Below are 13,827 nucleotides of genomic sequence, written 5' to 3'. Positions count from 1 at the left end.
TAAAAAGTACATGAAAAGACGTTTGTAAGCACCAAGGCTTCCGGGGGTTTGTTGAGGGTGGATTTATCTCTACGGCAGCAGCTTCCCTTTGGTTTATCACCGAAGACCACAGAAGAACGGTCACATACACAGCCTTCCAACATCATATCGGCTGGTTAATACAACTTCAGTCAAATCTCATCGTCTGGCTCATGGCAGAATGGCCAGAATTCTTTCTTTTTTTTTTTTACACAATTGTCAATTTATTTTATCTCTGTGTTGTAGATGCAAGAACAATGATTACTTTCCCCTTACTCAGACGTTCAAGTTTGGGCACTTTTGTCTGTATTTGTAGAGGAACTGGTTTAAAATTGGACCATGGGAAAAAAGGATTGAATTAGTCAGCAGGGCTTAATGCTTGACTAATTATTAAAACCTGTTTCCTTTTTTCCTCTGGATGTTTATTTTGGGTTCATGAATTACATAAGGGGAAAAGGGGTCCTCCAAGCCTCCTTATAGGCCTATAATCATAATCCTTCTGGTATTAAAATAATCTGTTTTCTCACAAAATCAATATTCATGAAGGAGAAAGCGACTAAAGAAAAAAAAGGCCAGTGGTGCGATTTCTCAACAGTTGACTTTCCACTTAAATAATTACTTAAGGAAAACCAGCGGCAGGTTACACCACATACGGGAGGGAGTGGAAAATACCATGTAATCTTATTTCTGCCCCTGCCTTTCTCTGTGACGCGGCACACACAACCACACCGACATTAAGATAAACAACGGTGGGAGTATTCGTGTGCGGAACTACCACCTATGCCAGCAACTGCTGGAGCGTGTTTATCATGCAGACTGGTAGACATTAACTGCCTTAGTGAGAGACACACAGGCCAGATATAACTGGTATGAGCAACACGTCTCTCACACCTCTCTCTGTGGGTCAGTTTCTTCACTTTCTTTGCTGTGTGATCATGTGTCTCTTATACCGTTGATTTCTGTTATCCTATTCATTACATAAAAAGACGTACACACACACAAACACACACACACACATACACACACACACACACACACACATACACACGCACATATACACACACACACACACACACACACACACACACACACACACTTGCGTTAATATATTGCTTGCAACAGGAGACTGTGTTTACCTGATCCCCTGAGGTGCGTTCCCAGGGGACAGCGTGTGAACCTGGCTCACTGGTGCCTGTCTTCCTCAGTCTTGGTAGGGGAAGTCAGTAATACACAAGCAATATGTAAATCTACTTCTTGACTTCCCCCTAAGCCTGGTATGGGGAAAAGGCTTTCTTTGGAAATGAGTTTCCTTAAACAGAAAGGTACGGTAGCTCTGAGGTATATGTTTAATTTCCTCATAGTTGTGAGTTGTGTTGAAGGCAACAGAGTATGGCCCTCTCTCTTTGAAACAGGGGTTTAAAGTCCAGCAACATGGGCTCCTTGAGTTTACACAAGATCAAAGTCGGACAGAACCGACTTTTTCGAATTCCTCTATAATCAGATATCAAATCTTTTGTTGCATTCTCGTGAGTATTTTGCTCCACAGGGAATCTGGGCTCTAAGTGTGTGTGTGTGTCTGCCTTGCAGAGGCTTTTCGCCTATCGGGTATGGCGTGAATCACAGCTAATGAACGACGGCTAAGCCGGCAATAATTGCTAACTCAGACTTTTTGAAATCAAACAGCTGGAGCCTGAACATGCAAGCACACACACACGCATGCACGCACGCACGCATGCACGCACGCACACGCACACACACACACACACACACACACACACACACAGACACACACACATACACACACACACATATATAGACACAAGCAAATACACACAAATACATTAACAATTATGAATAAAAAAAAATTTCCATGATGGGAAATCACATATTTTCCTGCAGTTGCTCAGGCCAATTCAACAACGGGGAACAAAGTTCACAAGTACTGACAGTAAACGCTAACCAAGGTATGCAGGTTATCTAACTGTGCTTTGATAAACAAAAAAAAGAAAATAGACATAGATTTTGAAGTGTCAATCCAAAAAGATCCAACAAAACTGTAGAGTCACATTGTGAAACCACAATGCTGAGCCTTCTGACTTGTTTCAATCAGCAATCTGTCACACCTTCAAACAGGTGTCCGAAACCATCCCATCCTTGGATTCAGTGTTGGGTTGACATGCACTCCATTGGCTTTCATGCTTGGTTCCCTGGTCAGAAATGCAGGATTTGGGTAATTGGAGACCCGAATGGTTATTAAGTTAGGATGGATGGATGACTGGACAGGTGAATGGATAAGAAAGATGGGTGTGTTTGAGATTCAACCTACTGGCAAAAAAATTATCATTGTTCTCTGAAAATCTCTGATATAGATCTGTGATCGATAGCTGACCCTACTCTGTTGAACCCCCTGCTGGGCCTCCTGCTGTACCATGTTGTCCGCCATATGAATAGAGTCGGGCTTTTGAGGAAGATCGGCATTGTAAATAGGGTGTAGCTGATATTTTCCAGTCTGAATAAACCAAAGGCTTGTTCAATGTGGTGCCCACTTGAAAATGAAATGTTGCTGCGTTTCAGAGTTTGAAGAAGAAGCCTTTGATGCAGCACAAATACTGACAAACAGGATTCATGTTTTTTGTGAAATTATTGTGGATGCAGGGTTGTGTAAGCGCTTTGGTTTGATTTGTTAAATAAAAATATGTTAATTTAAAATCATTCACATTCATTAATCGTGCTGTTTTGCTCGCACTTGAAAGATACATCATCACATCACAATTCATTTTTTAAAATAAATAGGTTTTATTACACTAAAAACAAAAAAGGAGGGTATTAATATTGTAAAATGTATCATTTTTACAGCACCAATAAATATATTAATGTGAAAATATACTAAAAATGTGGCTGTACATGAGAGGACAGGAGAGAACTCTTTCAGTTAAATACAAGTAGAATGTTTCATCTTTCATCTCATCATCAGAGGACATCGGAGGCGTGGCCATCAAGGGGCGGAGTCAAGTGACAAAAGATTCCTCCAGTCACAGTTGTGGGGGGGGGGGGGGTCAAAGCCACGGGCAGCTTAAAGGGCAAGCTCAGTTGTCTTCGTTCTGTGTGTGTTTGTGTGGTTGTGTGTGTGTGTGTGTGTGTGTGTGTGTGTGTGTGTGTGTGTCTGTGTGAGTGTGTATGTTGGGGTGTGTTTGGGTGTGGGTGTTTCTCTGTGTGTTTGTTGGCATGAGAGTGTGTGTGTGTGTGTGTGTGTGTGTGTGTGTGTGTGTGTGTCTGACAGAACAAATCCAGTCCATGTGTGCGATGTTGATTGACGTCAGCCACACTTGTCCGTTCCTCTGTATGACGTGTCTCAGGGCACTTGAGTGCAAAAACACATGTCCTGACTGCCGGTCCAAAACAAAAAATATATAACAAACACCTGTGTTGGCGCATCATTTTTTGTGGGTTACTGGCGGTCAGGAGATTAACTGTCAGTCCCTTCTAGCAACACAAATCACGCTGCTAGCGTTCGTTTTTTTTTTCTTCTTCTCTTTCAGGAATGTCAAAGTGTTACGTTTCTGCACTCTACAGAGGCACTTTTCATACAAAAAAAAACGTAGTTTACAGTCATCCACAGTCAAGTTGACACATTTTTGAAAACGCAGACAGGTGAATAGAAATTAACCATAACAATGCATATAAATACTGTATATCAACTTAAATACATAGAACACTCTAAATATTCTAGCTTCATAAATTAGACGTAGTGTACATTGCAAAGGGATATCAGGTATACACGGATCGTTACTTAAGCTTTAGATTGACCTGTACTTTCGTCGATGTACAATTATTTCTTTGGAAAACATACATAGCATACAATTTAAATAAGGAAAAGCGGAGGTCAACCAATTTCTTCAGTGGTGCATTGAGATCCACTCTTACTCGTGGAGACTGCAATCAACTTGTCTAATCACTATTTTGTCTCCATATATACCTATATTAATATCCCTTATGAAGTATTTCTTTATCCACACCGAATCCTATTGGGTGTTAGTCAGTACAGTAGTGATGAACACATATCACCCCATAGAGGGGACATCACATCAGAGAGGGAACTATTTCTGTGTCTTTCTCTGGGTCTGGAACATGTGATTCAGTTCAAGGTGACATGGAGTGTCTATTCCACCTTGAGGGCCCGGCAAAGTATCCGTAGCATCGTAGCGGACCCATCGGGGTCCGCTTCCGAGTCCTGGTCCGTACGGCGGCCCACTTTATTTTGTGGGCCGCGTGATTCAAATTCCTGGGAGATGATTGCTTTGTGTCATGTGATTCGAGAAGGATCAACTGTGAAAAAAGGCAAAGAGTCCGCGGACCGTTCCGAGGGCGTGCCCTGAGGTCGGGGCCCGAAGTCGTGCCTCTTTCCTGTTTTGGACTATGTGAGGGGCTCTCTGGAGCTTCACGGTGGAGCTGTAGTTACGTACGTAGACAACCGTCGGACCTCTGTTTCCACCAAGCGTTCTTCTCTCCGGCTCACTTTCTCTGCCGCTGTCATCTGAACTCCATGCAGGGAATGCATCCTCGTGTTTCAAAGTGCTGTGCCAAGAAAATAGTTCCTTCATGCCAATGTCCCTCTCACCCCCTCAACCTCCTCTCACCTCCGCGGTTTGTCACATCTGCAGATCACAAGGAAGAGACAAAGACAATGGTTAGTGGACCGTCGGAAAATCATCCAGATGACTTTGAGGTGAAGGTTATGGCCGGTCAATGCCTACTAGAAATACAGTCAGCAATCATCCCTGCCCGCCCACAAATGGAGGGGCCCATTGGAGTCATGCCCCTGGTCACCCCATCTCACACCACACACCACCCAAAAGTGTGAGTTCTCTAAATTAAGCACAGCGTAGGGGGTCCCTGCTGGGGTAAGAGGTCACTGAAGTTGCTGGGTCAGGAGAGGTTAACCAACACAGGGCCTTGTTAAGTGCTGGAGGCATCAGGCTTAGTACCATGTTATGTGGTTGCTGATCTGGCACATATATGTATTTATGCATAACTGAGTAAGTACATTTGCGTTATTAGATTTTAACTTGATTAGTATTAAGTTCAAGGTAAGTTCGGTCTGCATTCCTTGAGTAAAACATTATTTCTAACCTTCCCTATAAAGATAGGGTCTTATTTTGTATAAGCATAAGTAGATTGATCTGTTGACTCTTTAGGTCTCTATCGTTGGTTCCTTATGTTTAAGGGACCAATGGGAGATTACACATTTATTGTCACAAATAAATAATGAAATAAAATCCAACCGGTATAAATATAAATTCTATAGTAGTCTGTTTATGTATAGTTCATAGACATAGTTTAGTTTTCATTATCTTACGATATGAAAAATAAACCAAAAAACGATGACGATGATGATGATTTCACTGCCGTGCAAGACGTGATGATATCTACTCTTATCACACTTGAATCATGTTCAGTTGTAATCACAAGGAGGGTGTGGAAGGGACATGAACGGAACACGAGACTGTTGATAAATGTGACAACCCAAACACACACACACACCGACACACACAGACACAAACACGGGTAGTGTAGACCTACCACCTTCCCCAAACACCAAACACCAAAGTACATCTAAGAGCAGCAGGCAAAAGGCATGCATATCTGAGCGGCGACACAATGCAGGCCTTTGGCAGCGGGGTAGATATGGTCATGGGAACAGAGAGATGCACTAAAGGGTTTGGAGGCTGGTTGTTTATCGTGACGCGTCGTAAACAAACCTGCAAGTTCGTTCGTTTAACTCAAGTCGCCTTGACTTGCAGTCTAACTGGGTGAATTTGCAGGAGCATTTACAGGTGAGAGGGTCCTGCGTAAAGAAGCGATTTCTTCTCTCTGAGCAACGTTCACATCGGCTGCAAGAGAAGCAAAAAAGGGGGAGAAAGAGAGAGAGAGAGAGAGAGAGAGAGAGAAAAGAGGGAGATCTAAGCTATAGAGCGAATACTGCAGAAACGGCAGACACAGACATTCATGCAACATCCCGTAATACTGAATACCTCACCCCACACAACGCAGAAACCTCCACCACATACTAAACCATCAACGCAGGACTCTGACACTGACACTCACTCCTCTCTCAGTTCCATATGGTTCTGCCTCCTGCACCAATGCCTGTACTATTATTACCACGTTCACAAAAACGGATTTCTTGGAATGGAGGAGAGAAAAAAAGGTTGTGCGGATCGAAGATTATGAAGAAGGCACAGGAGATTGTTTTCCAAGATTAGCAGAGGATGAACCTATGCCCATGAAGCTTGAGGGTTCATCGTCTCTACCCAGTATGATTAACAGAGAAGAAAGCATATGCCAACTGGGCCATATGAAGGAATGTAGGCCTACAACCAAACATGGTGTCCATTGTACGATTCAGGTGTACATCAGATGTGAAGTGAGTTCCATCTGGGCCTACATTAAACCTTTGGCACACTTATTTTGTTTCTTCTGATGATATCATGAACCTTAACACCAGTTACTACCTAGATTCTGTGAATTATGCGATATAAATGTTTGAAGTAAATGTTCAAAATCAAGGCAGAGACCATATCAATTGTGAAACCTGTATTTCACTATCAGATAGAAGGTCACCCAAAGTAGACAAAACAGGGAGACAGAGAGACAGATACGGGGCGAGCAGTGTGTTGTGGTTGTGAGCAATAATCTATGCTTTGACTGTCATTTACCTTCGGTGTACCGACACTACACTACCCCACAGGGAAGCAGCTTACATGAGTGTGGTTCAATTTTTGTGTCATGTTCAAGACCGCCTGTAATCAAAACAGGAACACAATAACCCAAAGCAGACAGTATCGCTGCGCCGTTGAAGGGCACAATTAAGTCTCAAGTAAAATAAGTGTCTCTGCACTTGACCACTTGTGACATTACTATCTGTCTTTGCAAATAAAAATATAATCTAAATCACAACGAAAGCATAGATCTCCTGACATGGTTGTGGCATCAACTGGTATAGGATGGCCAAGAGACCACATGAGAAAAGAGAAGAAAAACCATGGTATTGTTTAATGGAGATAGCATTACCTGATTAATCGTTTTGTTATCACATCAACTCCACAGCACAAAGGGTTTGTGCCAGATATTGGAAAAAAATAAGAAAGAAATACGAAATAATTGAGAAAAAGTGGAATTTTAGTCCGACCATAAAGTTGTAGTTTGTGTATTCTTTTTCATTTTGATTTTGATTGTTTTCGTTTGATTTTAATTTACAAAATACCAAAAGAGTTCCTTGGATAGCAAGCCAACCATCAAGAGAGACACCATGCTCTGGCCTAGGCACCCTGTGGAGCTGGCATAGGCCTCAGCAATCCCAGCAGTGTCTCTCTGTTTCTTTCTCTTTCTCTTTTGGCCCTTGCCCCTGGAAAACAGAGAAAAGGGCAGAAGAGAGAGAAGAGAAACACCTAAGTAGATGCAGACACAGACTCAGGAGTCAATCAATACCGGCTCAAGCCAAACAGGAGATGATCAATCTGCAGTGCTTCAAGTGTCGCCTGATCTTGCCTTCCCATTAGCATTAGGGTATCGATTCACAGAAGGTGGCAACGTGTGCATGTGTTGTGTGCATGTTTGTGGGCCATGTGGTTATAGGTCAAGGTGGGATGTTTAGTCAACTATAAAAAAAAAAATTAGCAGCATAGTGTAAATGCTTGTTGGTGTATGTCTGTCCATTGCAAAGGAGTAACGGTGGTCATTTGATCGTCATAACCATTGAACGGTTGTAATATCTACAAACTGCCCTACCACGGGGTGAGCTAGCTGCCTACGTGCTCTTTGACAGACACAGGTAGAGCAGGGCTGGATAAAGGCTCATTCAGCCTGAGTTGATTTAGCAATCTGAGCTAACGTGATCCTGTTTCCCCTCAACCAATCCACTGAGCTTTGAACTATGCAGTGCAGTTTGGCACACATGCACAACCTTTATCCAATTAAACAAGTGGTGTTCTCTGACCCGCCCATGAGGTGTCTAAAGCTACGTGCACACACACACAAACACACACACACAGGCTCCATCACACACACACACACACACACACACACACACACACACACACACACACACACACACACACACACACACACACACACACACACACACGCACACTCATGTGGACCCTCGGTCGGTGCGTGAGTTCCCTCACAGCGGGGCCGCATCTCAGCGTGTCTCTGGGCTCATCCCTCTATTTACCCAACTAAGAATAAAAATAGGTTGACAGCATGACACCCACTGCTATGATTAGACAGCGGAGTAGCCCTGGGCCGAGGGTCAGGCTCTTGCAACAGGAGTCGGAGCGCACACGACAGCGGGTGGTCCTGGGGCAGCCAAGCTACACCTTCATTCTCTGGACTGTTACAGCCACAGCGCACCATAAAGCACTAAACCCTCCAGGCCATAAAAAAGAAGCATGCTCAGAGCCCAGTAAAGATAAAATATCTCAGGCCTGCTCTTTTTCCATGGGCGGTGGACCTGGGGCTGGTTCACTCCGGCTGAACCTCGGGTGACAAACAGAGAACAATGCCCTCAATATCCACAGGAGGGAAGAATAAGAAACGCTAGATAAAACCCGTAGTTCTCCAGACTGATAACCGGAATTACGTAGAAAAAGTTATTTGCCAAGGGTAAACGTTCATTGTTACGAGTGGGAAATGCTAAGCTTTCAACGGGTCACGCAACCCCCGGAGGAACGGGAAAGATGCGGGTGGCCAATGAGAGATGCCGTTTTGGTGTGAGGCTCCTGGTGGCCTATGGATTGGCCTCGTCATGATTCAAGGTCCACAGCGTCAAAGATATTTCTGCTCATTTGCACGATACACGGTGTTGCGAATTATCGTGCAACCCCAAATACATTGCTCGGAATAATGGTGGTGTGAACCATTAACTTAGTCAGCTCCAGTACCAGGTGGTTTAATGTGACTAACAGTCTTCAGTGCGAGTTCCTATTTCAGACATGTCTTTTTCAGTGCTCAAGTCAATACAGTCACATCCACTCCCATTCAGGTCCAAATAAACAACGAAAAAAGAGACAAACAGAACACATACTCACTTTTCTTTCTTTATTTTGACTTCTGGTTTTTGTCTGAGGAGAGAAAAAAAGGAAATGTTCTTAGACTTTATTTTGTATTTGTCAAATGGGCTATTCGAGAAGACATAAATATGGCATTACGGGTTGTTGATGTTCCTACCTGCAGTCACACTCTTCATGCTCTACGAAACTCAATTGAGAAAGATGTTGTGATACTTTCTCTCTGACTTGTAGTACCTGAAATAGAAGCAGAAGAACAGCGATGGCACCATGGACAGAAAACTTAAAAGTCAACATTACAGTTCTCTGAGCAGTACTAATTTGGCCACTTCTGAACACACCCCCTTATGTTTTTGTCCCTGAACAAATCTATACCAGCAGTAAGTTCTCATTCCGGGGCCAAGAAATATTTTGACCGTATGTAAACATCACAGCATAAACAGAGTTCAGTGTTCACGGGTAAACAACATAGCTGGCATGCCAAAGCGTACAGCTCTACGTTCGCTGGTGCCCTGTCCTAACTTTAGTAGCCTCATAGACAAAGACAATCTTGGCCTTTGCAAGATAACGGGAGAAAGACAGAAAGAAAGAACAAACGAAGGAAAGAAAGAAAGAACAAACAAAGTAAAGGAAGGATGAACGAAGGAAGAAAAAGAAGAGGAGGGACGGTCGGTAGAGTAAGGGCAGCAGGTGCTCACCTCCATTGTGACGTTGCGAGTCCGCGTGGGAACACACTCCATGGCCTCGTCGTTGCAGTATCCCGAGCAGCGCTTGAGGGTCACGCAAGCGGGGATGTAGGTGTGCTCGATCCTGTCGGGGTACTCCTTGTAGATGTCCACAAGTACCTCCCGCGTCTGACAGCGACTCTTGTTGAACACTTGCATGAAGGACACCACTGCAACGGGCAGAGAAGAAGGGTCAGGGGGGAAAGCGTTGAGTCCAGGAATACTGTGGCTGATTATATCAAGACCCGACATTCCTACATCAGAAGACTTGAAGAGCTTATGAGAAATGATTCTCTGTGTTTTCAGAAAGACTTGTTTTTTTTTGTGCACTGATGCATTCAGTCCCGTATCTCTGACTTCTAACTTCATCTCGCCATTCCTCTGGCCTCTCTGCCATGCTCTCCTTGCTCACTTCCGTTCATGAGTGGAAGAGAGCACTTGTCTTTTGTGAAGGCAAAAAGGTACAGACATCCATTTCCCTAAGTGGTGCCCATTACAAAAGCCAGCTTGGCAGGCAAACAATACCACAGAAACCATGGTGCAGGCTGCAACAATGACAGTTATTGTGCAGACAAGAGTCTTAATTATTCCTGGCAAAACAAAGTTTGATCAAGCCGGTTCAGAGTTCAAAGCCCACCACCAAGATGGCATACGTGTTTCAGTGTACTGGGATATAACTTTGTGTATATTCCTGTAAATCTGTGCTCACACAAACACACAACACAGTGCATATCCATTCCAAACACTGCTCTTCCTGTCTGTGAATGAGTTTCATCCCACCATCCGGAGAGCAGATCTTCTGCAACCCCAGGGGTAACTCCTGACCCCCGGGCTGTCAAATCAGCCATGACCCCCCAGGAAGTGAGGCGCCAGGGTTCACCTCTGACATGTGACCCCTGTGTAGCCCCACCACCACCACCACCACCCCCACCAGCCTGACTATACTGATGCTAGAACAACATCCTCTGGGCACCAATCCCAGTCCGGCTCTACATATAAGACCACCACCACCACCAGTATGCATCATTGTCTGGTCTGAGTGATGTGGTTCTCAAGCCACCAGTTTGGCCCTGCGTTGACCCGGGTGTCCACCAAGCCACCCAGAAAGCTAACAGACTAGCACCTGCTCCCGGGGGAGGAACTCTCCTCCACATTCCCAGAGGACGGAGGAGTTAAGGGGGAGAAATGTTTGTGAGATTTTGTGAGCAGGCGACATCCAAACGTGGACATGTTCACTTAACCGCCTACCTCTCTCTCTGTCTCTCTCCCTCTCTTCTTTCCTTTTGTATGTGCAGTCTGATCTGCACTTCCAGTGTATTGCTCAAACACATGGCAAATAACTCCTTTGTGTTTGGGAGGCCTCTGACGACTGGTGCGAGAATGGTGTGTGAGTAAGTTGAGGCCCAGTGATTTCTGTATGGGCCTGCATGTGAAGGTCAGGTGCATTGCAGGTGGTTGGCCAGATGAAGGGAGTTGCTTGCCCTTGTGCTTAGTACAATAATAAACAACCACCATAACCAACCACTCCACCATTATTTTACTTTTAGTTTGTCCTACGACTATCTGTCCCGACCTTGGCAGAACACATGCCCCTGTGCCGATAAACAAACAATGTCTGCATGTGGCATTGGGCCTAGGTTGACTGCTAAGTGAATATTAATTAACGTTCCATTTGTTATGATCATAAATGGAGATTAAGCGTTTGATAAATAGGTTGTTGGTGAGGTCTGTATTTGTGCCATCCTTAACAAAGCCTACCGCTTGAAGAAAACTTTAATGGCCCTACTCCAAAGTCCCCCAAGTCAGACCTTTCAACCCTGTGGCTGTTTTATTAACCTTGCAACAAACAACAACCGCTGAGATCCGGCATGGAAGAAGCGTGCTCAGAGTGTCAGAAGACTAATTAGTGCTGTCAAAAACGGGTTTCAAATATATGCTAATTGCAAATAGAAATTCACCACATGTCCAGTAGGTGGCTCTTTAATACAGGAGGAATATAAAATTGCAAATTTACATTTGAATATCTGTTTCTAAGCACAATACTTACCGACATTTTTATCGCCTTTTACCGTCTTCTGGTCTTCGTTGTTTATACTAGCAGTCTGCAAAAACAGAACATTACACCATTATACAAACACCAGCACATTACTCGGAGCATGTCATATTGTGAGGATTTTCTCTTTAAACAGCACTCCATAATAAATAACAATGATACAAATCGGAAGCCAATATATACATACAGGCCTATAGTACTAGATTTGGTTCATTTGTCTGTGTTATAACTCTAACAGTACACAGGACGGAGTGCAATTATTTTCCCGCCCGTGGGAACAAGTGCACAGCGCGCATCCCGGCGCGGCTCTATTTAAACGACCAGAGCTCCGGGTCTGCTGTAACCCTTGTGGATATTGCGTGAGAAACCGGTCGAGGTGAAGTTATAGCTCTACCAGTGTGGGCTACCGAGCCATTCAGGGCGACACGCAGGCGTGTGGAAGCGACCGTTTGCGTTCCAGATTGTCTGGATTTTTGTGAAATTAATGTTTGGGTTGAACATGTATAGTTGAGAATGGGTCTCACCCTTTTTCATATTTTAACCCCGTTTTAAGCGTTAATAACGGTAGGCCTACCACTAAAGCTAAACAGACAGAGTTCACTTTGTCGACAAGACAAGCAATTGAAAGGCTTTTAAATGGAGAGAGACACAAATATTTAATTAAATAGTGAAGTAATTAAATAAATAAATGCATCGTAGCACTATCTTATCATTCAAATATGTTTTGTTTATGTTATTAACCATGAATCTCTGGTGAATGTGTTCAGGATAAGCAGGATATGTTATCTGTTGTCCAACATCGAGATCACTAATCACCAAATATTCCTTAACATTAATCAAAACAACGAAGGTCTAACTGTGACTGCCGACTACTGTCTAGTGCAGTCTGTAAAGAACCAAAACAAGCAAAAGTCCCAGATTACCAGCCTACTGTAAGAATGAACAGCAAACTGACCCATGCTCACCTTTATAGTGGAAATATGAAGAACTGCTGCAAAAAGGATTTGTATCAAAGTGACAACAAAGTTCATGGTTGTATTTCCAAAGGTGGGTAGCCTGCTGCGTTGAAATGTGAGTTTTCGGTCTGTTTCACAGTAAAATAACAACAGAAAAAGACAAAAGAGCCAACCGCTTGAATTTCTTGGTCTGGGCTATAGCAAAAGCAAATCCATATCTCCCACGCAGGGAAGCTGCGCCACTTGAAGGAATCCCTTTCAATGAAAATGTTGGACTGGTTTCCAGTGAGTCTCAGCAGCAGTACATCAGACAAAAAAAACGTAAGATCCAATCACCGTTCACCCAAAAGACAAAGAAAATTGAGCAATCTATTCTAAAATCCACGGCAGAATAGAAACCAAGTCTAGAAACAAATCCTTCCCAAAGAAAAAAAATGTGCAACACGACTGTAAAGTCTCACCAACTTTGCGCACTGATCTCTTTACATGCAATTAAACTCAGTGGCAAGGTACACACGCTCATTGATCACAGAGACGGAGAGAAGCGCAGTAAAACGCCGGTGTCCGCTATTGGGAAAGCCTTCCTTCGATCGCACTGAGACCTTTCTCTTCTTGTTTGATTCTCGCTCCTTTCGCTACGAGTGCTTTTGTATATTTAATTTGATTTGAGTTAAAGGCATCCAGGCGTAGATGGAAGGAGATTGTCTAACACCACCTTCTCGCTCTGTGGCTTCGTTGGTTCTGTTCTGTTCTATGGTAACAGGCTAAGGTAATAAGCACCAGTGGGCTGCGTGCGCAATCAAATAGCATGGCCAAAGTCGACTTGGAGGCGGACCATTTGAAAACTAGGTCTAATCGAGCAAAATGTAGTATTAAAGGCTATCGAACCCGCCTTGTATTATGTTATGTATTACTGATGGGAAAACGATTGTCACATATAATTGACGGATGCTTTATCAGGTTGTATAAATCTACAAATACTGTGTGTGTGTGTGTGTGTGTGTGTG

At 43.7% G+C, this 13,827-nt stretch overlaps 1 protein-coding gene across 6 annotated transcripts; it reads right to left on the bottom strand.

The window, feature by feature from the left end:
• Positions 1 to 2,826: 2,826 nt before the first annotated feature.
• Positions 2,827 to 13,547, bottom strand: LOC307073802 (vascular endothelial growth factor A-A-like). Of its 6 annotated transcripts, none has more exons than XM_079733762.1 (8): positions 12,830 to 13,547; positions 11,859 to 11,913; positions 9,785 to 9,981; positions 9,247 to 9,323; positions 9,108 to 9,140; positions 7,283 to 7,423; positions 5,778 to 5,909; positions 2,827 to 4,673 (listed from the first exon to the last, which is right to left on the bottom strand). In XM_079733762.1, the coding sequence occupies exons 1-8, from the start codon at positions 12,893 to 12,895 to the stop codon at positions 4,652 to 4,654; spliced, it is 723 nt and encodes a 240-aa protein (XP_079589888.1). In that variant the 5' UTR covers positions 12,896 to 13,547; the 3' UTR covers positions 2,827 to 4,651. The 6 variants fall into 6 exon arrangements, 4 of the variants coding, with proteins under 4 accessions (XP_079589888.1, XP_079589890.1, XP_079589887.1 ...); XR_013811746.1 differs by lacking the exon at positions 2,827 to 4,673 and adding an exon at positions 6,735 to 6,818 and having other exon boundaries at positions 5,876 to 5,909; positions 7,090 to 7,423; XR_013811745.1 differs by lacking the exon at positions 5,778 to 5,909 and having other exon boundaries at positions 7,090 to 7,423.
• Positions 13,548 to 13,827: the final 280 nt, after the last annotated feature.

The sequence above is a fragment of the Pollachius pollachius genome, assembly GCF_949987615.1.
Source record: "Pollachius pollachius genome assembly, chromosome: 1".
Lineage (NCBI taxonomy): Eukaryota > Metazoa > Chordata > Actinopteri > Gadiformes > Gadidae > Pollachius > Pollachius pollachius.
The sequence above is the reverse complement of the archived record's forward strand: the minus strand, read 5'-3'. Positions and strand labels throughout refer to the sequence as shown.

Bases quoted from the DNA above. Each gene is read 5' to 3' on its own strand.
- LOC307073802 (XM_079733761.1), bottom strand. From the start codon at position 12,895: ATGAACTTTGTTGTCACTTTGATACAAATCCTTTTTGCAGCAGTTCTT. The intron at 9,982-11,858 runs GTAAGTATTGTG...TGCCCGTTGCAG, and splicing joins AAAAGGCGATAAAAATGTCG to TGGTGTCCTTCATGCAAGTG. The intron at 7,424-9,107 runs GTGAGTATGTGT...TCTGTTTTCCAG, and splicing joins GTCAAAATAAAGAAAGAAAA to GGGCAAGGGCCAAAAGAGAA.